Genomic DNA, 21,396 nt, shown 5'->3' with positions numbered 1-21,396 from the left:
CTGCTGCTGCTGCTGCTGCTCTCAGCCCCTTTGGGACTGATTTTCTTTCTTTGCAGCACCTCTCATGACCTGTCACAAGAAAAGAAACAGCATTACTGGTCTGCTTTTTCTGTGTTTCTGTCCCTTCCTGTCTCCTCCCCCATGTCTGTCTGTCTCCTCCCCCATGTCTGTCTGTCTCCTCCTGTCTCCTCCCCATGTCTGTCTGTCTGTCTCCTCCTGTTTCCTCCCCCATGTCTGTCTGTCTCCTGTCTCCTCCCCCATGTCTGTCTGTCTCCTCCCGTCTGCTCCCCCATCTCCTCCTGTCTCCTCCTTATCTCTGTGCCAGTGTCTGCCAAGTAGGGAGTTAAGGCAAGAAAGGAGACTGACCGTAAGCTGTGCAGACAGTTTGCACCTTACAGCTGGATGAATTCATAGCTATGTAGCTACAGAATGAGGACACTGAGTATTTCATATGGTAGAGCCAGGAAGTGGTTGGAGCACAGCTGGACAGGTGCTACTATTTAGGTGTGATGCTCCAAAACACTTGTTCAACAGCATCATCTGCCTGTTTTTCTGAGAAATTCTCAGTAGCCCTGGTCCCTACTTTTCCATAGTAGTTAACAGTCCAAATGTGCAGAGGCTGTTCTTATGACATTATTGATCAAGATTCTGATATTGATATTATTTCATAAGAAGTTTTTCCAATTTTCTCTTCACTAAAATATTTATTTAAAATTGAGTCTCACAAAAGGTTTCATGATTCTTTATACTAATAAACAATGAGCTCTAAGAGAGCTTTTCCTTTTCCTTCCTCTTGTTGAGATGTGGTGTTCTTTATGTATCGTCCCGCATGCCTGTGGCTTACAGCCATGAGTACTCCCAGAGCCAGCCTTCCATCAACCTAATGGTTTTCTTTAATTTGTCAAGTACTCTAGGCTGCATGCTGTGTGGTTCCTGGGCTTGATGCTTACTGTGATGAATTGGAGCCTGCCTCTTGAAAATATTGATCTGATTAAAGTTTTAATTGAAATATTATAATTAATTCATTTTGATAGAGAAGCTAAGTCTAGAATTTTCATTGTTTCACCTTGAACATTTGTAAACATGGTGTAGCTTCTGGATATTTGTGGCTTTTTCAAAGTCATTTTTGAAAACTGTTGAGTAGTTTTCCAAAATTAATCATTAATTTATTTTACATTACAAGGCAATTAGAGCTTTTCAGTTTTAAACCTGATTTTTGTTACAGTTATTAGTTCCAGAAACAAAACAAAAGAAAAAGCTAAATAGCTTTCCACTTATGCAAATCAGTAAGCATTAGATACTGATAAATATTTCTGAGTGGATGAATTTTTCCTCTTCGCAAATTGTTTTGCTAGGCTACAGTTTTTATTTTTAAGCTCCCTTAAAAGTGATAAGACTATTAAAATACTGGGCCCATGACTTCATCATGAGTCTTGGTGTTGGCTTTTATGTGCCACTCAGCAATCAACTTCTTTTGATTTCTAGTTTTCTGACATTCACCGCAAACAATGGAATTCTCTGTGTGACAAAAGGAGCTGACCAGTTGAATTAATGTAAGTTAGGGGGAGGCAGCACAGTAGATGAGAGGATGGAGTGAGTGCTTGCAAAGATATTAGAAGAGGAAAGACATTTGGGAACTCTGTCATGGGAGTTCACACTTACGCTGGCTCATCATCCTTTAGGGTGTATGTTTTGAGCGCAAGTTGTTTGGCTAATGGAGTTCTGACATGGGCTTTAGCTTATAGGATTTTCTATGTAGTTTGAGAAGGTAGGAAGAAACTGAGTTGGTGCAAGATGCAAGCCCATTGAAACCTTTAGAATGTTAACCAAAACTGTCTCTAGAATCCTAGACGGTGCCTACATATGATCTCCTGAACTCCCATGATTGATTAGAAAAGCTAATGGGCGTGTTAGTAGAACGTGTACTTTGGGGCTGCTGTTTATGAAGTATGGTGTCAAGGATCACAGGATTTTCCATGGCTTGTTCCCCTTAGCTGTGAAATGAACTTATATCTGTATGTACCTTGAAATTTAGGTAATGATCAAAAGCAGATTTGCATGTGTCTGTGTGCATGCGTGTGCACAGGTGGAGGCCGGAGGACAACTTCACGTGTCTTTCCATAGGAACCATCAACTTTGTCTATTGAGACAGGGTCTCTCAGTGGAACCTGGGTCTCTGAATTAGGCTAGGCTGGCTGCCATTGAGTCCCGTCTTTGTCCCCTCGATGGCTGGATTACAAGCACACACCACCATGCCTGGCTTTTTATGTGGGTGCTGGGGATGGGACTCAGGTTCTTATTCTTGCATGGCACACACTTTACCAATTAAGCTTTTTCCTCAGACCTTCAAAAGCAAGTTTATAAAACAACACAAAAACACCATCCAAACTGCGCTAAATGAGTAATCTTGATGGAGATAGATTAAGTAAAGTGGGAAACTCAGTCTTGTATCATCTTAATTTTTTGTTACTGAGAAGGAAGAGTTAACATTGTGTTTCATTGTTTTCTAGTAATAATGTAGAAGATAGCAGCCTTGTCTATAGTTTGCTAAAATAATTTACTTTAAGTAACAGTATTACCTTGCCTCTGGTAAAGGGTCTTTGTCCCTTCCTAGAATTTTGCTGGAGTTGCAAGAGTGTGAATAAATTCTCACCAGTGGCAGCCTCAGGAGGGACAGGGATTTCCACAGTACCAGCTTGGGGACGGCAGCCTGGGACAGCAGCCTGGGCATCATTTGGGACTTGTTTCTTGCACAAATTCTTGAGCAATTCCAGACCTTCTGAATTTGTGTGTAATAAGTTCTCCCGGTGATTCTGATGTGAGTTTTAAGTTTGAAAACCTCTGGTTTAAAAATCAGTGATTCAGTTGTTGGGTAATGCCCCCCACCCAACATAGAGTTTGGGCTGTATCTTATACTCACCTGGAGAGTCTCTACAGGCCTACAGCTGGGACTTACTTATTGATTTTTTTTTTTAATGTCTCTTCTCAGTTGATTTCAGTGTAGCCAAGGTTAAGAACCACTGCACTGTTGGCTCTTCCTTCTGCCCGAAATTGCTGTTGGTGTAAGGGGGACTTTATCATGTCTGTTGAAGTACATTCAAGAAGCCTTGTTTTAAATGGTGGTTCCCAAACTTAGTTCACTGGGCCCCAGCATTCCCTAAGATAAGCTTTTCCTTGATGACATCAGTTGGAATTTTCAGGCACAGATTGGAGGGATTTTTCTGTTTCTGAGTGACTGAAGTATTGAATCCGTGGTCTGTTATTTGGGAATCTATTATCTGGCAGTGGAGACATTTACTTTCCATCCATTCATGAGTATTCTTTGGGTGTGTGGGGGTCTGTGGAGCACACACTTTGTTTTTCCGTGCTGGGAATTGAACCCAGGGCCTTGCACATGCTGGTTTAGTGCTCTCACTGAGCTGCATGCCCAGCCCATGTCAGACACTTTATGCATGCAAGAAATAGAAAGAATAAGACTCTGTCATCCCTCCATTCAAGGGGCTTAGAGGGCACCAGAGAATGACAGATCTGTAAGTTAATCCATAGAACCCAGAAACATGGGGATCATTCTGAATTTCTTTGTTCCATGAATCACCCCTTTATTCTATGTAAATATCTCTGCAGTCCATCACTTTGTTTTCATCGTTGCTGTCCTGAAATGAGCCCTCGATGCTACCAACTCTCTTTAGACTACTGAGCTCCCCAAACTCACTTTCTGCAAGGAAGTTCATTTTCTCCTAGTGGCCAGAGACATCTTCCTTCCTCCCTTCCTCCCTTCCTCCCTTCCTCCCTCCCTCCCTCCCTCCCTCCCTCCCTTCCTTCCTTCCTTCCTTCCTTCCTTCCTTCCTTCCTTCCTTCCTCCCTCCCTCCCTCCCTCCCTCCCTCCTTCTCTTTCTTTTTTTGAGACAGAATTTCTCTACATAGCCCTGGCTGTCCTGGAACTCACTCTGTAGACCAGGCTAGCCTCAGACTCACAGAGATCCACCTGCCTCTGCCTCTTGAGTACTGGGATTTCATCCGTGTGCCACCATGCCTGGCCCCAGAGACACCTTTTAAAGCAAAGCCAACTATACTACATAAAGATGTCACTGGTAGATGACTGTCTGAGTTATGGGACCTCTTTACTAGCTTTGTGATATTAGATTTGTAAATTTAGACTTTTCCTAGTTGGATGTGGTGGTATATGCCGGTAATCTTGGGAGCTGGGAGATAGAGGCAAGAGGATTATGAGTTCAAGGTCATTCTCACCTGCACAGCGAGTTCAGTGTCAGCCTGGGCTACAAGAGGCATCCTGACCCTGCTAGCTTCTTGAGCCACAGCTCCCCTTTCCCTGTTCTAGGCCCCTTTTTCTGTCCTTGCCCCTGTCACCTGCTGCCACACTCCTGCTGACCCAGGCAAAGCTGCTCCTCTGCTTTTCTGCTTTCTACCTGACTGGTCCTTGGCCTTCAGATCCAAGCTCACTTTCCCTTACTCCAGCTGTCATTCTTACATATACTGCATTGTCTTTAGGGAGGATGGGGCACATGTCATTTTTGCTGCCATATGTTTTGATAGCTTTTATATTTATTTATTCTTTATTTTCATCGCTGGAGATTGAACCCGGACCTCACATGAATGTTAAGTGCGTGCTCAACTTCTGAACTAACTGCCTACTTTGGCAATTAAAAAGAAAAGGAGAGGCAGTCCATCAGTCTACTCCATTGACTTGTGAGCTGAAGGAAGGCCCAGCCATGTTCCTTTGGCTTATGGTGCTTAGCATCATAGCATCCATATCGTGGGACCTATAGACTGTTGATAAATTATTAAATGAATAGAAAAGACCTGGGACATTTTATGCTTATTGTTCTCGAGACTACTTGGCCACTAGCAACACAAATGGAGGAGACTGCAGTGGTACTGTTTAAAGCTGGGAAAATACAGCTATAACTGATACATGGGCAGTACACTGAAAAGAGCCTAAACAGGTCCCTGTCCTTTTTTTGTGTGTGTGGTGGCAGAGTCATAAAGAATTGACAGCTAACTCATAGGCTGTTTTTGGTCAAGGGGAAGGGTGAGGTTTTAAGAGTATTTTGTTTTTGCTGATTTCATCTCTTACCTAAGCTTCAGCAGTGTTACTATAGATATTTCAGATTACATTTCAGGGAAACAAAGTAGCTTCTGCTTAATTCTTGAAATAGTTTTGATGTTCTATTTAACAGTGCTTTATACTTGCTTTGTTACAGAACTGTGGAGTCAGAAGGCAAAAAGCTACTTGTAATATGATCTCCAATTTAAATGAAAAATGTTCTACAGTTCTGTCATATTTTAATCATTGGAGTCTTGTCCAGTATTTACTTCCCATCAGAGAGCTTAAATAGTCAGTGATTTTATCAGCCTAGAGACAAAAGGGCACCAAGTAGTGTATATGCTGCACCAAAACAAACATTTCACTTGAAAACAATGTGCTTTATCTGCCCAGCTAATGTCTGTGGGCTGGCTTCTACCAGAAAAGGGCAGGGCAGCCCCTGTTCTGCTGCGGTGAACCCTTGAGTCCAGGACAAGGATGCAAGAGAGGAGCAGGCTTCTCACAATATTGCACAGTGAGGAAACCTGGAGAAACACACACTTTGCCTCTCATAACTCACTGTTTCTGGTGCAGCTTGAGTGGAGATAAGTGTAGCCATTCTGGAAGTGTGCATACTGAAATATCCACATGGCTGCTATTACAAGTATTTCTTTTCCTGTGGCAGAGGACTAAGGGAAGTAATACAAGTATTTCTTCTGTTATTAAAAATCTGTTTGCAATTTGAAGATAAATTATAGTCTGATGGCATACTGCCTCATTTGTCTTCTCAGTGTATTTAGCTTGTGAGACTTACCACATTTAATGATATTTTTAAAATGCATTTTAGTGTACAAACATTTTTTAGATTATATTATTTGTGTGTGTGTGTGTGTGTGTGTGTGTGTGTGTGTGTGTGTGTGTGTGTGTTTTAACTCTCCTAACTCCTGTTTCCCTCAAGGTTGAGAAAACTGAAGCTTTAGAAGTGGGGTCATCTCAGCGCATAGGAGGCTAAGGCAGGAGGATCAGGAATTTAAGTCTAGCCTTGGATGCATGAGCCAGCCCAGGGCTACCCTGGGCTACACGAAACCTTGTCTCAAAAACCTGAAGGGAAACACAGCAGTAGAAGAGGGAAGATACTAGAAGCCATCCTTCTCCATGTTTAGTAAATCCCTTCCCAGTTGGCCACTATCCCACTTACTGGATCACAATCTTCACTTAATTTACCCAGGGTTTCTCAGGTATGCTCTTGAGATGGTTTTTGGTGGTCGCTTGCTTGTTTTGGTGTTATATTTAGGGCTTTTAGTTGTTTTTACAATTGTGGGAATGTCTAACATGTATTTTGTTTGAGGTTTTGTTTTGTTTTGTTTTTTAATAAATTCGCAGACCCTGATAGATATTCCTGTAGTTACGGTAGCTGTGACTAGCTTTAGAACTCAGAGGCCTTTAAGGCATGTTTCCTTGCATACTGAGCGCATCTGAATCGACTTGGTTCAAGTCTAAGCCTCCTCACACTTGTAGCCCATTTTGATGGCTCCACACACACGTCCTTCTTAGGCATTTTCATTTTCACGAAGCCCACTCTTGGTGTCACGCAGCATTACCTCAACTGGCTCACAGCAGCAATAACAGAAATTGTATTCTGGGTACCTGTTTCTTTCTATTATCTTTGAAAACTTCTAATATAGGAAGCCAATTGTTGCAGTTTATATAAAGATGATTTAGCTTACCCAATCTACTGAAATAACCATAAATCCACAGCTCAGAGAGCTAGGTATCTAGATTATGTGAGCTGGCCACTCAAGATCCTTTGGGTGATGCCATTGACTGACAAGAGGCAGCTGGTGACACATCTCTATGTACTGAAGAGGTCTTAATAATATTTTTCATTATGTAAACATAGTTTACACATGGTCTATAATTTCCCAAAGGAGAGTTTCTTCCTGAGTGATCGATGAACAGTGTGCTTGTAGATGCAGGTCCAGGGCCTGATGATATGTTCCTTTCCTGGGGGCTGCTAGAAAACTTAGCCTCCTGAAGTGTCTCCCTGTCAAGTACATATGACTTCATGGGATGGATTGTTATTTATTAATCTCATTGAAAGTTCCAACTTACTTTCCTAGCTTTAATTTTCCCTTAACTCATTTTTGTCATACTAAATGCATATTTTAGAAAACATTATGAGTGTTTGGAACATTGTGGATATATGCAAAATCATCTGATTATTGTCTCAAATAATGCAAATCAATGTATAACTAGTTTTTAAAAACAAAACTGTACAATTACAAGTTTATTTTTGCTTATATAAACATCATTAAGATTCAGAAAATTTGATCTTGGTACAGTTCACTGTCTAGGAACAAGTATGCAGAAGCAAGAAAACTACCATTAGCATTTCTGAGGTCTGTGGCTTGTACCCTCAATTTATTTTGAAAAGGCACCTTTTCAAAAGTAAAATTTTCTCCCTAAATATCCTGTAGCTCTCGGTAATCAGATAAATGAGCTATTTGTTCAGTGTCTCTCTGGTCCCCACACAGGAGATTATCCATAGCAACAGTCCTTTTCAAAACTTAATAGTGGCAGCGCTGTGTTTATTAGGGAAATAATACCACCAGGTTAAACAAACCGTGACTGTTGGTTCTGTATGTTTGCTCTCTTTCAGAGGGACCAGCCCAACCTTCAGTGTGTTCCATGTTGTACATCATTAGACAGGCTGAATTAGGAGATGATTCCTAGGATTCTGAATGTGCTGTTTTTTATAACATGTTTAGAATAAATAGAAAGATGTTAAGCAGATAAAGCTGTGGAAAGCTCAAGTACTATTTTATGTATTGAAAATAGAGCAGATTTTCTGAACAACAGAAATCAGAGCTGTATTATGGTAAATATTGTCATTCTCAGTTTATAAAGGAGAAGTAGAATATAAAATACTGGCTTGACTCTGGAAATGGCATTGATGGGGAATCTCTAAGAAAGGCTACGCCTGAAAAGAGTCTCAGCATTTACAGTGGTGTTCACAGAGAACAGATTCATTTTAAAGAAACCAAATTACTGTTGAAGTGTAAATTAAACCTAAGTGCTTTTCATGCTACTTGTTAGGAAATGAAATAGAATTTAAAAATCACAGAATGAATGGTAAGCGTTCATCTGATCCAATACTCTTGCTTTCCAGACATGATTGCTTTTAAAAATCCCTATGAAAGAAAGCAGTGTCTCATTCCAAATGGCCTTGTAGAGTTTAACAGTTTATTTTCTAAACAAAACCTTTTCTGAGCTTTCATTTCACAAGCTATCAAAATGAGAACACAGTAATGTTTTAAAAACTTGGCAGATTGGTAATCTGTTTTGTTCTTTGATCTAATAGAATGCAATACATGCTTTCCTTATTAGATATTTTATGTAAATCAATAGTGGGGCCTGCATTTATGAATTAGTTGAGCCTGTTGTGATAAAAATCTTTTCTATGTCATATACCTACTTGCTAATAGAGGTGTTTTAGACTTGCATTTTCTTTTTCTCTCCTCTCTCTTTTCATTGTCACAGATTCTGGAATTTTTCAAAGCCTGATCCGCTTCTGGAAACAGTGGAACACCACACAGAGTTTACCTGTGGCCTAGATCTCAGTCTCCAGAGCCCCACTGAGGTAATGGGTACAATTGCATGGTTTTTCTATCTGCACAATTAGCAAGTAGCTCTCCATGTGGAACATGTAGCCCTCAGGGTGTCTCCATGTGGAACACTTGGCCCTCAAGGTGTCTTCACATGGAACATGTGGCCCTCAGGGTGGCTCCATGTGGAACATGTGGCCCTTAGGGTGCACTCACTCAATTAACCTGATCTTTGCCTGTGAGTGAGTGCCGAAAGGATGAGGAATAGAATGTGCAGAAAAGAGACTCCAAGCCTTCCTCTTCAACGTTTGCCAAGCCGTTTTGGAGTGTTTTCTCATCGTTGAATTGTCATAGGTAGTCCGTCTTGTTTGTCATTGATGATCTTAGATAATAAAATGTGGGCAGGGAACATTTGATTTCCTTGACAGGAAAAGGAACCTTCCCCACAAATGCCGTGTCTAAAGTGCCTCTCCCTGAGGTAGGAGGAGAAGGGAAAGAAGAAGGGGAGTGTTCTGTCCCAGAGCTTGGCAGGAGTCAGGAGCTTGTAGTCCTGGCCTCAGCACTAAGCAGTCAGGTGACTGGCAGATTGTTTCTCTCTGGTCCGTCACCCTCATCTCCACACTCCAGGCCCAATGGAGGCTTCAGGTGGAGAGCCAAGGAGAAGAGAATTTCTGTTTTAGTCAATAAACTTGGTACTTTTCCTCTTCTGTCCTCTTGAGAACTTGAGGTATTTTTTCAGAGTTCATTTAAAATCATATAGTTTTCGTGTGAGAAATTGTAAAGTCAAGTTGGGAACACCATCACACAGGAACGCCATCACATGAGTAATCCGAAGCTTGATAGCACAGGCTGGGAAGGGTGTAAACGAGAAGCGGTGATGTGTGGGTGGGGCTCAAGGCTGGGTGAAGAGTTTGCCTTTGTGCTAAATTTTCAAGTTAAAAAGAAAATCCCACTTGTCATTACTGTATATCCACCTTGAAGTAAGCACACAGCCTTATTCTATTTTAGGAACTTGATGACATGATTCTAAGTTTAAAATAGTCCCAATAAACTTTTAAACATTCAAGTTACCACTAAAATAATTGTTTTAAACTGATTTAATAACCTATCAAAAAAAAAAAAAGAAAATGGAATTGTCCTTAGTGTAAATATAATATGTTGTAAGTGACCTAGCTCCTTTTCTGAGAAACATTTATTATTGCTATTTTTAAAGAAGGTAATTGCAGTTACTTGCTATTCTAATTTTGAAAAGGCTGTAATGTATCATTGAAACAAAGCAATACCAAAGGATCAGGTACAAATGTACATGGAGTATCCATTGTTACAGAGTTTTATTACCTGTTCTCTGTGAGACCCAGCCAGGATTGTGGTGGCACCTGCAGTTCCTATGTCCTTCGTTGTGGTGGTTCCTTCCACCTGCCTGAAAAATAGCCAGTGTTTCCTGGAGCTCCCGTAGGCTGGGTTATTAAAAGGGAGTGACAAAAGGTTTATTAACCAACCACAACAGTAAGAGATTATATTGCAAAGCCATCTATTTGTCTATAGCCTGGCAATTGACGTGTGTCAATACCTTTGATTAACCAAATTCCATTTATATTAAGAAAGTATAGTTGCTATTTGAGAGCAGCTAGGAGGAGTGGAGAAGCAGAGATCTTTAACTTGTAACCGACAGTTCAGATGTGCCAGACATGAGACCCTAGAAATAGGAGTACCTGCTCTCTCTCTCTCTCTCTCTCTCTCTCTCTCTCTCTCTCTCTCTCTGTCTCTGTCTCTCTCTCTCTCTGTCTCTCTCTCTCTCTCTCTCTGTCTCTCTCTCTCTCTCTCTGTGTGTGTGTGTGTGTGTGTCTTCTCTTCTTTCATTTTAACAGTTCTCTTGCTGGTTAAACTATTCTACAGTTAATGGCTTAAAATAATTGTTCTATTTGCTCGCAGGTTTGTGAGTCAGCAATTTGGGCCCATCAGTTCTTGTGCTGGTCTCACCTGGGGCCCTCCCATGGTTCCTGACAGCTGGCAGCTTAAGTAGAGCAGGGTGACCTGTGGCAACCTTATTCACATCTGTCTGTCTGGTAATGCCAGTTGCCATCTGGGCCATGAGTCCTTTGTAGAAGCCCAGCTTCATCTAGCCATAGTGTGCTTCCAAGACAGCAAGGGCGAAAGCTGCAAGGCATCTTGGGACTAGTCTTGAAAATCACATACCACTGTCTATGACTCAAGCTTTGAGGAGCTGGGAAGAATTTGTAGTTATATAGAGTTTGCCATGTTCACCATTGTTGATAATTTTGATGTCTCTTAATTGTCCTCCTTATAATGTGTGGCCAAATTCCTTGGTTGCAAGTCAGTGCAGTTTTATCCTTTGTTCCTATTTTATTCTCTTAGCAAAGGCCTCTCCCCTCTTAGAGCCTTCCCTAGCTGCTCACACCCTCTGTGGTGTGATCTGAGCAATGATGGGAGCTCACCGACTGCTCTCGGGACTGTGTGAGTCACATCTGTAATCCTTGTTCCTTTTAGTGTCTCCATTCTTGAAGATCTGAAAACAGCTCCAAAGGCATTCTTACACCACTTTCTTCTCAGCGGAGTGTAAGATCTTCTCTTTAAAGGCTAAAACCTGACAAATAAATGTCTAGGGTCGCTCTTTAAGGACAATTGCTGAGACGTACTCTGTGTCTTCCCTTGTTAACCAGCTTAGTTACCTTCATTTAAGACAGTCTTTCTTTGATAGTTTTCTGTCTGATCATGAGTCACACAGTCCTTGCATTTTCCCTTTCTTCCTTTATCCTTATTCTGTCTAAATGGGAGAGCCCTTTTCTGTTGTTAGGTCTGTGATATTTGGCCTGTAATATGCCCACTTATATAACTGAAATTCCTTTTATATATTAATTTATCTTTAGAACTCCTGACTTTGTGCTCTGTGGCATCAGGCCTGATCTTTTGGAAGCTCATTGATACTTTGACAGAGTGTAGACCAGGTAGATTTAGGAATCTTTACACATTCCTTCCACAGTTCTTTCTCCCATCAGGATATTTTAACATGGACATTATTAGTTCATTTTAATAAAAATTAACTATTTTCTCATGATGAAATTCAGGCAGTTACATTTGGAAGATTGTCTGTGATCTTTAGAAAGAACTGCTAAATAAATATTGGTGTTTCGGTCATTAAAAAAAGAAATTTAAACTTTTAATTTGAGTATAAGCATTCTAGTTTGAAAAATGCACTTGTCCCTTACAAGCATGAGGTCCAGGATTCAGTTCTCCAAACCAACAAGCAAACACGTTAAAAATGACCTAGGTGTTTGTGATTCATGCCTGTAATATCAGCACTCCAGAGGCACAGAATCAGAAGGTGTGCTGCAAATATGAGACCAGTCCATATTACATCACGAGACTCTATCTCAAAGTCAAAGAACTACTAAAATGGAAAACATGCTCACCCAAGAAAAAGATGAAGTGTCAGAGTTACTACCAGATGCTCTACGATTGGAGTGTGGATACCAAGGTAAGGGTTGTTCCTTGAACTTGGAGACCCATGTCTTCCTCTGAGTTATACTGGACAAATGTCAGATATCTCCCATAGCTTGTCACTTCTTTCTTCACTTACCAGGATCTTCTGCTGGCCATACTTAGCTTTGTAGTCTGTTACCTAGTCAAGCTTTTACCATCATCTTCCTGGAACTCCCCAGTTTGGACAGTTTGAGGTAGCTGATGTTCTAGCCAGTGACTGTGTTCTGAGTGAGTTGAGAGTCTAGGAAGCAAATAGCATAGATCTGTCCTGTTCAATCTGTCTCCATAGTTCAAAATCCAATAAGCATTAAACACCTGGCTGGAGCTAAGAGGCTGTGGACGTCAAGTGGCCTGCCAGAGCTGACAAGTTCTCCGTCTATATAGTGTTGACAAATGTGCTGGACAGGTGGCCCCAGAGTTTGTTAAACATCTGGTTAGTTTGTGTCAACTTGGCACAAGATAGACTCATCTGGAAGGAAGCTCTGTTGAGAAAATGCCTCGGTCAGATTGTCTGTAGGGCATCTTTTGGATTAATGATTGATGTGACAGGGCCAAGCCCACTGTGGGCAGTGCCATCCCTATCAGGTAGTTCTGGGGGATATAAGAAAGCAGGCTGAATAAGCCACAGGGAGCCAGCTAGCAAGCAGCCTTTGTCTATGACCTCTGTTTCAGTTCCTTCCTCCAGGTTCCTGCCTTTGGTTCCTGCCCTACTTCCCTTCATACTGGACTACAAACATAAGCTAAAATAAACCCTTTCCTCCCTGGAGTCACTTTTAGTCAGTGTTTTATTACAGTAATAGAAGGCAGGACAATGCATCAGCTGATCTTGGCCTCTCCCTAACAGGGAGCTGGGCAGCAGCAGCCTGTACTACTTCTTGCTGGTGTACTTTATCTTCTCACCCCTTCAGCTCTTCTGACACTCCTCTTGTGATGTCAGATGCTCTTGTTCTTTTTGAATAGTCTAGTTTTCATTATCCTGCCTCTTCTCCCTCACTGTGTCTCGGGGAGGCAGCTTCTAATCTCCACCTTCACCATCTGCCTTTCATCAGCTGCAGATACCCTGCCCAGGCTTTCCCATCTGCTGTTTAAAGGCTACCAGTTAGTCTTCTTTCTTAGTTTTGTTTCTTGAGACAGGGTTTCTCTGTGTAGTTTTGGTGCCTGTCCTGGATCTTGCTCTGTAGACCAGGCTGGCCTCAAACTCAGAGATCTGCTTGCTTCTCCCTCCCAAGTGCTGGGATTAAAGGCGTGCGCCACTACCTCCTGGCAAATCTTCTTCCTTATGTCTTTAAATGTGTATCCAGTTTCTTCCTTACCATCCTTCCAGTAACAGCTCTTCTCCAATATTCCCATTTTTCTTGTAAGTTAAGACTTCTAAGTTGTAATTTTCTCTTAAGGGATAACTCATCTTGGGGCTATCATTTAATCCTGTTTTAGTTATTCCTGACTCATTTCTCCAACCACTTTCACTGTGTAATCTGCCTTTTCCTACCTGGGTCACTGGATTGAAAAGCCTAAGTAGAAACCTATGGCATCATCTGAATCCACTTGTTTCTCTGCATCCCATAAGCTCAGCTTGGCATCACCTCTATGATTCTACTTTACCAGTGTCTCTGAAGCATGCAGGATACTAGAACATGGAAATCCTATCACTTGACTCGGAAGGGTTAACCAGCTCAGGTCTAGTGCTTGTCTACACTGTTGAGAGTGTGTTAGTTAGCTCTGTGGTACAGTGCTAGTGGTGTGCTACAGACCAGTCTTAATCTGAAGACCCACAAGTTAAAGTTGTCATTATATAATCTTTGCCTAGAAACCTTCAGTGGTAGTCTTCAGAGCAGCATCTGAACTGTTAATGTTTGTTTCCAAGATTTGTTATAAACCATGTTCCTTTCTATTTTTGGTTCTTACTTTCTTATGCAGCCCTCTTGCAGACCAGTTGCATTTTATTGTTTGTTATTCCTAAATTCCCTCACTGTCCTCCGCCTACTCTGCCTTTTGCCATCTAGGATGATACTATTCTTTCCTCCATTTCTTCCCTCCTTCATTTTTTTAATTTAGAAATAATTGTTTTAAGTTTAAAAAATATTGTGTCAGCTAAATGTTTTGATGCTAGAAGCTAGATGCTAGAATAATGTAAAGTACTAGGTATTTATGTGCTGTGTGTATTATATGAGTGAGTGAGTGAGTGAATGAATGAATCCAGCAGATTCTTCCAAGCATATTAGTCAACTCTTTACTTTTGCATAAATCCCATAATGATGAACATGAGGCTCACGAGGCTAAGTGTCTCAGCTGGCCCGATCTTGTGTGGAAAGCCTGGAGGATTCCTAGAGAGCTGCTGGTCTTCCGTCTGTCTGTGTTGGAAGCCCTAAGAAGCTGATGGTTCTATTATCAGCCAAAGGATGCAGCACATCAGGATGAGCTTGCCAGCAGAGTGAGAAAAAAAGCAATCCGGAAGCAGCTTCCCTTTCCTTGTCCTTTGACCCGGGCTGCCACTAGAAGGTGGTGCACGTTTTTAGGGTGGGTCTTCCTCTTCAAAAAATCCTTCACAGGAGTGTTAATTGATTCCAGACTCCATCAAATTGACACCAAGAACATCACATGGGAACGGATTTTCCAAAATCCGTTTCTCTACATCTTTCTGTTAGTTCTCCTCATTCTTGCTAAGGAGGCCATATGTCATGCAGATAATTACAGAAGATTGAGCAAGTTTCCCAAGGGCAAAAGTAATTGCCCACAAAATTGAGAGAAAATAGTATAGTGATAAATAGGACATGGAAAGCTTGTCAGTAAAGTAAATCTCTTTATGAATCCTTGGTAATTCTTTATTCCACGAATGACCACATCAGCTTATCTGAGATGAATTGCTGTTTCAGTGGCATGTGCAAACATCTTTAGTAATTAATAAAATCAGAGATATAAGTCACCTAATGCTCACATTTGCAGTCTGCTCTTTCCAATGTTGTTTCATTTTCTACAAGCCGAATCAATCCATAGCACCATTAGAATTAAATGTGAACTCTGGTTTTAATTACTGTTTTATTTATTTATTTTGTTATCTATATGTATGGATGTTTTGCCTGCATGTATGTCTGTGCACCACATGTGTGCATGGTGCCCACAGAATCCAGAAGAGGGTGTCTGATCACTTGAGACTGGGAGTGAGCTGCTTCGTGGTGCTGGGGACTGAACCTGGATCCTCTGGAAGAATAGCCAAGCTGTTAACTGATGAGCTATTGCACCAGCCCCTGGTCTCTGATATCTTATTTGATACACCAAAGATGAGTGTTTGTCATAAACTCGTTATTGAACACATTTGTTTCATTCAGATCTTTGGGTCTGTGTAGCATGTTACCTAGTAGTTGGCACACAGGAAGTGATGAAATAGTCATCAATATCATTGATTTCAAGCATTCTGTCTGTAGTAAAGTTTTGATGTATATGCCATAGCTATACTTAGCTAGTATTGATAAATAATTCATTTCTATTCAGTTTTTAAATAATGCTTCATTGAATGTTCTAAGGAAATTGATCATTTAGTACAATAATGGATATTTCTTACTTTTATAGCATAACATATTTTTTAAATTAGAAAGACATATTTTAATGCATAAAAGTAAAAGTAAGATAATTAAAGTGGAACTTACATGGCATAGACCATAAATCCTTTAAATTATTTCACTACCTTGGAAGGTTGCAGGTTCTGAAAATAATGAAAATGGCTTCTCTTTAATTTTACATTAAGTACATTAAGTAGCAGAAGTGTAACATTTTAACAGATTACCATTTTACCTCTAATGGCGATAATATCAATTCTGAGTTCTTCTGTATTTGGGGCTCAGGTTAAAAGAAATTCGCAAGCGCTAAGGGGTGTGTTAAGGAATACATTTCCACTTGAAGCCCTTGGGTGGTGGCTGTGGAACCTGGAGGCCCTTGCCTTTCAGCATGCACATGTACATTTAGCCTGGAAGGAAAGTGGGTCAAATGGAGACATGCCTTGGCAGCCAGCCCTCAAGAAACCCTGGAGCATAGTCAAGAAAAAGAAAAAGGTCTTATGTCCGAAAGTTAAGATTTTCATCAGAAAATTAGTTGCTGACTCAGAGCTGGAGGTTTGGCTCTTCCTTCAATCTTCTTTACCCCCTGTCCAGACATTTCCCTTTTCCCTCTGTCCCTGGCCCAGCAGACACCTGCACATGCTTTCGGGCTAATCCTCCACGTTAAGTATAACTTAGATAGTTTCCATCTATATATGAATGCTGTCCTCTAGCGTACATCCGTGTTCTTGGCTGGCACAGAGCTGTGCAAGTCTCGTGATGTACTCACCTCTGTCTGAAGCTGATATTTCCTCTAAAGTAGATTTTGGCTTTTTGTTAGTTTGGAATTTGCTAAATCATTACACATTTTATTTGGCACTGTGGGCTAATATACAGATCACCACAGGCCAGTTAGAACCCAACAGAGTACAAGTATTATTATATAATAAACCTCAAATAAGATAAATAAAAACATTAACTTGTATTAATTTAAATTATTGTTGGTAACAGTTGTTATTATAGCTTAACTCGTTGGTAGCGCCTCCCCATGTCTTTGAGTTCTGATTCTGGGTTTAGCTTCTGCAGAATAGGAGGAAGAAACATAGGCCTTGGGTGCTTCGGGGAGGACTGGTGGGTTTGTTTAAAGACAGTTCATGCTTTATCTCCCCCCCCCCCCCTTTTCTAAGACAGAGTCTGGCTGTACTGTACCAGAACACCATTAGATTCACAGTCCTTCTGCCTCTGGGGTTACAGTTCTCTTCCTTATCTAACTTAGATTTTAAATGAAATTATTGCATACATTGTTTTCCATTACATCAGAGACATCCATTGCTAACCTTTTCATCAAGGAAGGAAGAGAATTCTTTCCTAAGTATATATGAAATCATTCTGATAACATTTGAAGTTGTTGGGGAGAGGCTATATACTTTAACAGTTTGTTTTGTTTTGTGTGAAACAGTGTCTTATGTAGCCTGAGAGTTGGCCTTGAGCTCAGTATGTAGCTGAGGATGACCTTGAACTCCTGATCTCCTGCCTCTACCTCCTGAGTGCTGAGAGGTGTCATTATAGACATGAGCTGCTATGCCTAGTCCCCAAATTTGAGTTTCTTTTAGTCAACAACAAAAGTTTCTACAAATAAAGTTCTCCCAAAAAAACTGTCTTACTTAAGTGCCAAAAACCCAGTTAAGAAAAGTGTTATACATTGTGTCCTGTGTCTGAGGTTTCCAGTCCCAGCTGCATATTCGACAGTTCTGCAGAGGACTTTACCACACAGCTGGAGAATGGTCTTCATTTACAGTTTCGAGGTTAGGAGTTGAGAATCTTGAAATCACTGATCCCTGCCTCCTCAGGTGCATGCTCCATGTTTCTTCTGATGTTTGAAACCTGTTGAGGACTTTGGTTTGAAGACTCTCAGCTGTGTATCAGCCCTAAGTAATGCTGATCCCAGGACCACACTTGGAGAACAAGGCTGGGGTAATGGGGCCAGCTCTAAGACCCCATCTGGTGCAGACCTGTGCAGGTCCTATGCATACTGCCTCCATCTCCATGAGTTCATAGGTGCACCAGCCCTGTTGTGTCTAGAAGGCCTTGATTCCTGTGGTGTCCTCTATCCCCTCTGGTTACTAGACTCTTTCCTTCCCTTCTGCAGAGTTCCCTGAGCCCTGAGGGGGAGGGATTTGATCCCTTTTAGGACTGAGTGTTCTAAGATCTCTTGTAGTAGAATATTTTAAGATGTGTTACTTTTGTTTATGTTGCATTTGTTTAACTCTGTGAAGCTGTGTTACTGTGCCTGTCTAACACACCTGATGGTCTAATAAAGAGCTGAACGGTCAATAGTGAGGCTGGAGAAAGGACAGGCAGACCTGGCAGGCAGAGAGTATATATAGAAAGAGAAAACTGGGAGGAGAGATCAAAGATCTAGCAGCCAGAGAAGGAGGAGGACTCCAGGGGCCAGCCACCCAGCTACATGGCTTTGCCACGGAGTAAGAGTAAGATTTACAGAAGTAAGAGAATGAGGAAAAACCCTGAGGCAAAAGGTAGACAGAATAAGTTAAGTTAAGGAAAGCTGGCTAGAAACTAAGCCAAGCTAAGGCCGGACATTCATAATTAAGAATAAGCCTCTGTGAGTGATTTATTTGGAAGCTGGGTGGCGCCCCCCCCCCAAAAAAAAAGAACCAAAAAACAACAATCTCTCACTCTCTGTATAATGTCTGGCTATGGATCTCTGCATTTGTTCCCATTTACTGTAGGAGGAAGTTTCTTTGATGATGGCTGAGCAAGACACTGATCTCTAAGTCTAGCAGAATATCATTAGGAGTCTTTTTATTGCTCTGTTCCTGTAGCAGAACAATAGTATTTTGTTTCCCCTAGGTCCCTGGCCTATCTAGTCTCAGGTTCTTGGCCACCCAAGCAGAGTGGGTATGGGGGTCCATCTTAGGACTGGGCCTGACATCAGATGTTGGTAGGTTACTCCCACATGCTTTCTGCTGCTGTTGCACCAACACATCTTGCGGACAGGTCAGTCTTACAGACTGAAAGGTTTGTAGCTATGTTGGTGTTTCTCTTTCGGGAGCGTGCAGAGTACCTTCCTAGACCAAAGATCCTAGAATGTAGGGGTGAAGGCTCTGTGTAGTCACCAGCCTGACTTCTCCATGTTCAGAGAGTTGTGTGGGTGTTGTCTCCAGCAATGGGGCCTGGCTGTCAGCTTGTGGAGAGCTGCCAGTAGCTTTGACTATAGTCTAGGTTGTTTGGGGGTTTCCTGGGATGCCTTTGGCTAAGGACTCAATTAGATTTTACTCATTCCTGATACTGGAAGCTTCATTTGGTCAGGAGAGATGTCCAGTTGAGGCTGTGTTCTCCCCGTTATTTGGCAGTTTCATTTAGATTGCTTTCATGTATGTGTACACATTATCGGAAGCTTCTACTGTTACTAGTTTCCACACCACTCCTCAAGTGGGTTTAGCTGTCCCTCCCTTCAATAATGTTTTTTTTAAAGAATTATTTATTATGTATACAGAAGAGGGCGCCAGATCTCATTACAGATGGTTGTGAACCACCATGTGGGTGCTGGGAATTGAACTCAGGACCTCTGGATGAGCAGTCGATGCTCTTAACCCCCGAGCCATCTCTCCAGCCCTCAATAATGGTTTTTACTTTAGAAGTCTTTGTTTGTCTTTTCGTCAGCCTTTATTATGAGCAGTTTAAAAATACTCTGTAGGTTGGTCACAGCTGGGTGCTGTGAGATACTGCAGTCCTCGGGGTAAAGGGAAGCAGTGTGCTTCCAGCAGCCATCCGGGTACTGATGGTAACTCACGAGAGGCTCCACAAGGACCACGTGTTTGATACCTTTGTTTACCAAGAGGCCACTACTGTACCATCCATGGAGACTCAGGGGCTTGTCTTTTTCAGTAAAATACTGGAGTTTTAAACCTCATTTTAATTATAAACATGTTTCAATTTGTAGACCTTAGTAAATGGTTTAACTGATAGAGGAATGCCATAATTATTTGCATTGATTTGAATGACTGTATAATCCCTTATCATTAAAGTTTTCATCTTTCTTGTACACTATTCAAGTATAGTCTTAAGAACATTTGCTCATTCAGTGGCCCTGACATTTGTTAATTATTATGAATCGTGACTAAGTAAGAAATCGGATTGAAGAGGAATGGATTGGGATTCAGGAACATAATTTATAGATACTTTGTATTCAAAACCTAGGTCTCATTTCTTTGAATCTTTTTTTTTTTGTGATATAGTTGGTGTTTCCCTGACAGTCCCAACATTTGAAAAACATATACCTAGGAGTAAATTAATATTTGTGCCCTACAGTGTCAAATCTGACTTTTAAGGTTAAGCAAGTAATGCTTGACAATTTGTCTCTTTTGAGGGACTGTTTTTAGCAGAGTGTTTGAAGTGCTGGTTGCAGCTCTGGCCTACAGTTGGAGTGCCATGGCTCTGTGAAGGCTTTAGACACTGGCGCATGTGCTCCGGGTCTCTAGAGTGTGTTCCGGACTAACCTCAAATGAGCCGTTTTGTCATGAGAAGAACTCTACCTTGTCCGTCTGTCCACACCAGCTTATACGTTCTGACTTGTATTCACATCTTTCTGAATATTGTTCCCATGATGCCTTAGTGCTCTCTCCCTATGTCTTTACTGTCAGAAAAAACATTAAACTGTCAGTTGAGCAAATAGTCTCATTTCTCAGGCTTCAACATTGTCTCAGGAGACAAGGGATTATGTAGCTCTCCAGGAGTGCACAGGCAGCTTCACTCAGTTGGAAACAGTCCCCAAAATGTATCTTTAAAAGAGAAATAGAAACAATAGTTCAATCAGAAACAGATCCCTATGTATTTTATTTAAAATTATGCTTCCTAGTAAATGACCCACATGCTAAGTGATGGGATTTGCATCTGCTGCCAGCTTTGAATTGGTTCGCCTGCATGTTTTCTGACTTTGCCTGTGTTTTGTAGGTAGCTGACTGCTCCTGGGACGAAACCATAAAGATCTATGACCCTGTTTGTCTCACGGTTCCTGGTTAAGAGATGCTGCTCTGGTCAGCCACTGGGATGTTGACCGAGGAACGACTAACAACAAAACATTAACTACTGAAAGGATGGAGATTAGGCCTTTCTGTGTACTCAGATTTCAGAATTTTCAAACTTACATCAAAATCAGATTTAAGGCAGCTGCTAAAGACATTGTATCATATTATAAGATTGGTACATAAGCCATATTTTCTGTAATCCTAAAGAATAATTATTGGTATGATGTATCTTGTCATGTCTATTAAAGTGTTATTATCTCTGTATTGTAAAATGGACTAAAATATGGGAGGTTAGTAGATGACGTGGACAGTAATATATTTCATTTTTAAATTGTCATTTTAAATGTAAAATATAACCACTCCTATTGATAAAAATCAAAATAAACTGCATTTCTTGATCATTCATCATTGTGTGACATCCTAATGCGGTTGCCTTTTAAAAATGTATTGTGTATATAGATATACTTTTGTATTTAATGTAGATATAGATGATGTTCATAGATGAGCTCTAATATGGCTTGACATTATTTGGTAGTTATTTATTGAGCATCCACCATTGGCTGACATATACACTGAGTGAAATTCTCTCGGGGGATGATGCTGTGCCTTAAGCTATGGAATCCTGTGAGTTAACAGCTTACTTTTGAATTTGTATTCCAGTCCTTTTA

The 21,396-nt window shown here is 41.1% G+C and overlaps 1 protein-coding gene across 1 annotated transcript in view; it reads left to right on the top strand.

The window, feature by feature from the left end:
• Pex7 (peroxisomal biogenesis factor 7) overlaps window positions 1-21,133 on the top strand; it is a 65,778-nt gene extending 44,645 nt beyond the window's left edge. Inside the window, exons 9-10 of the mRNA XM_052751135.1 lie at window positions 8,585-8,684; window positions 20,655-21,133. Coding sequence (XP_052607095.1) covers window positions 8,585-8,684; window positions 20,655-20,723 — 169 coding nt within the window. The 3' untranslated portion in view covers window positions 20,724-21,133. The remainder of the gene's footprint in view (window positions 1-8,584; window positions 8,685-20,654) is intronic.
• The last annotated feature ends 263 nt before the right edge of the window (window positions 21,134-21,396 follow it).

This window comes from Peromyscus californicus, unplaced genomic scaffold, assembly GCF_007827085.1.
Source record: "Peromyscus californicus insignis strain IS unplaced genomic scaffold, ASM782708v3 Scaffold_22__1_contigs__length_63687245, whole genome shotgun sequence".
Taxonomy (NCBI): Eukaryota; Metazoa; Chordata; class Mammalia; order Rodentia; family Cricetidae; genus Peromyscus; species Peromyscus californicus.
The sequence above is the reverse complement of the archived record's forward strand: the minus strand, read 5'-3'. Positions and strand labels throughout refer to the sequence as shown.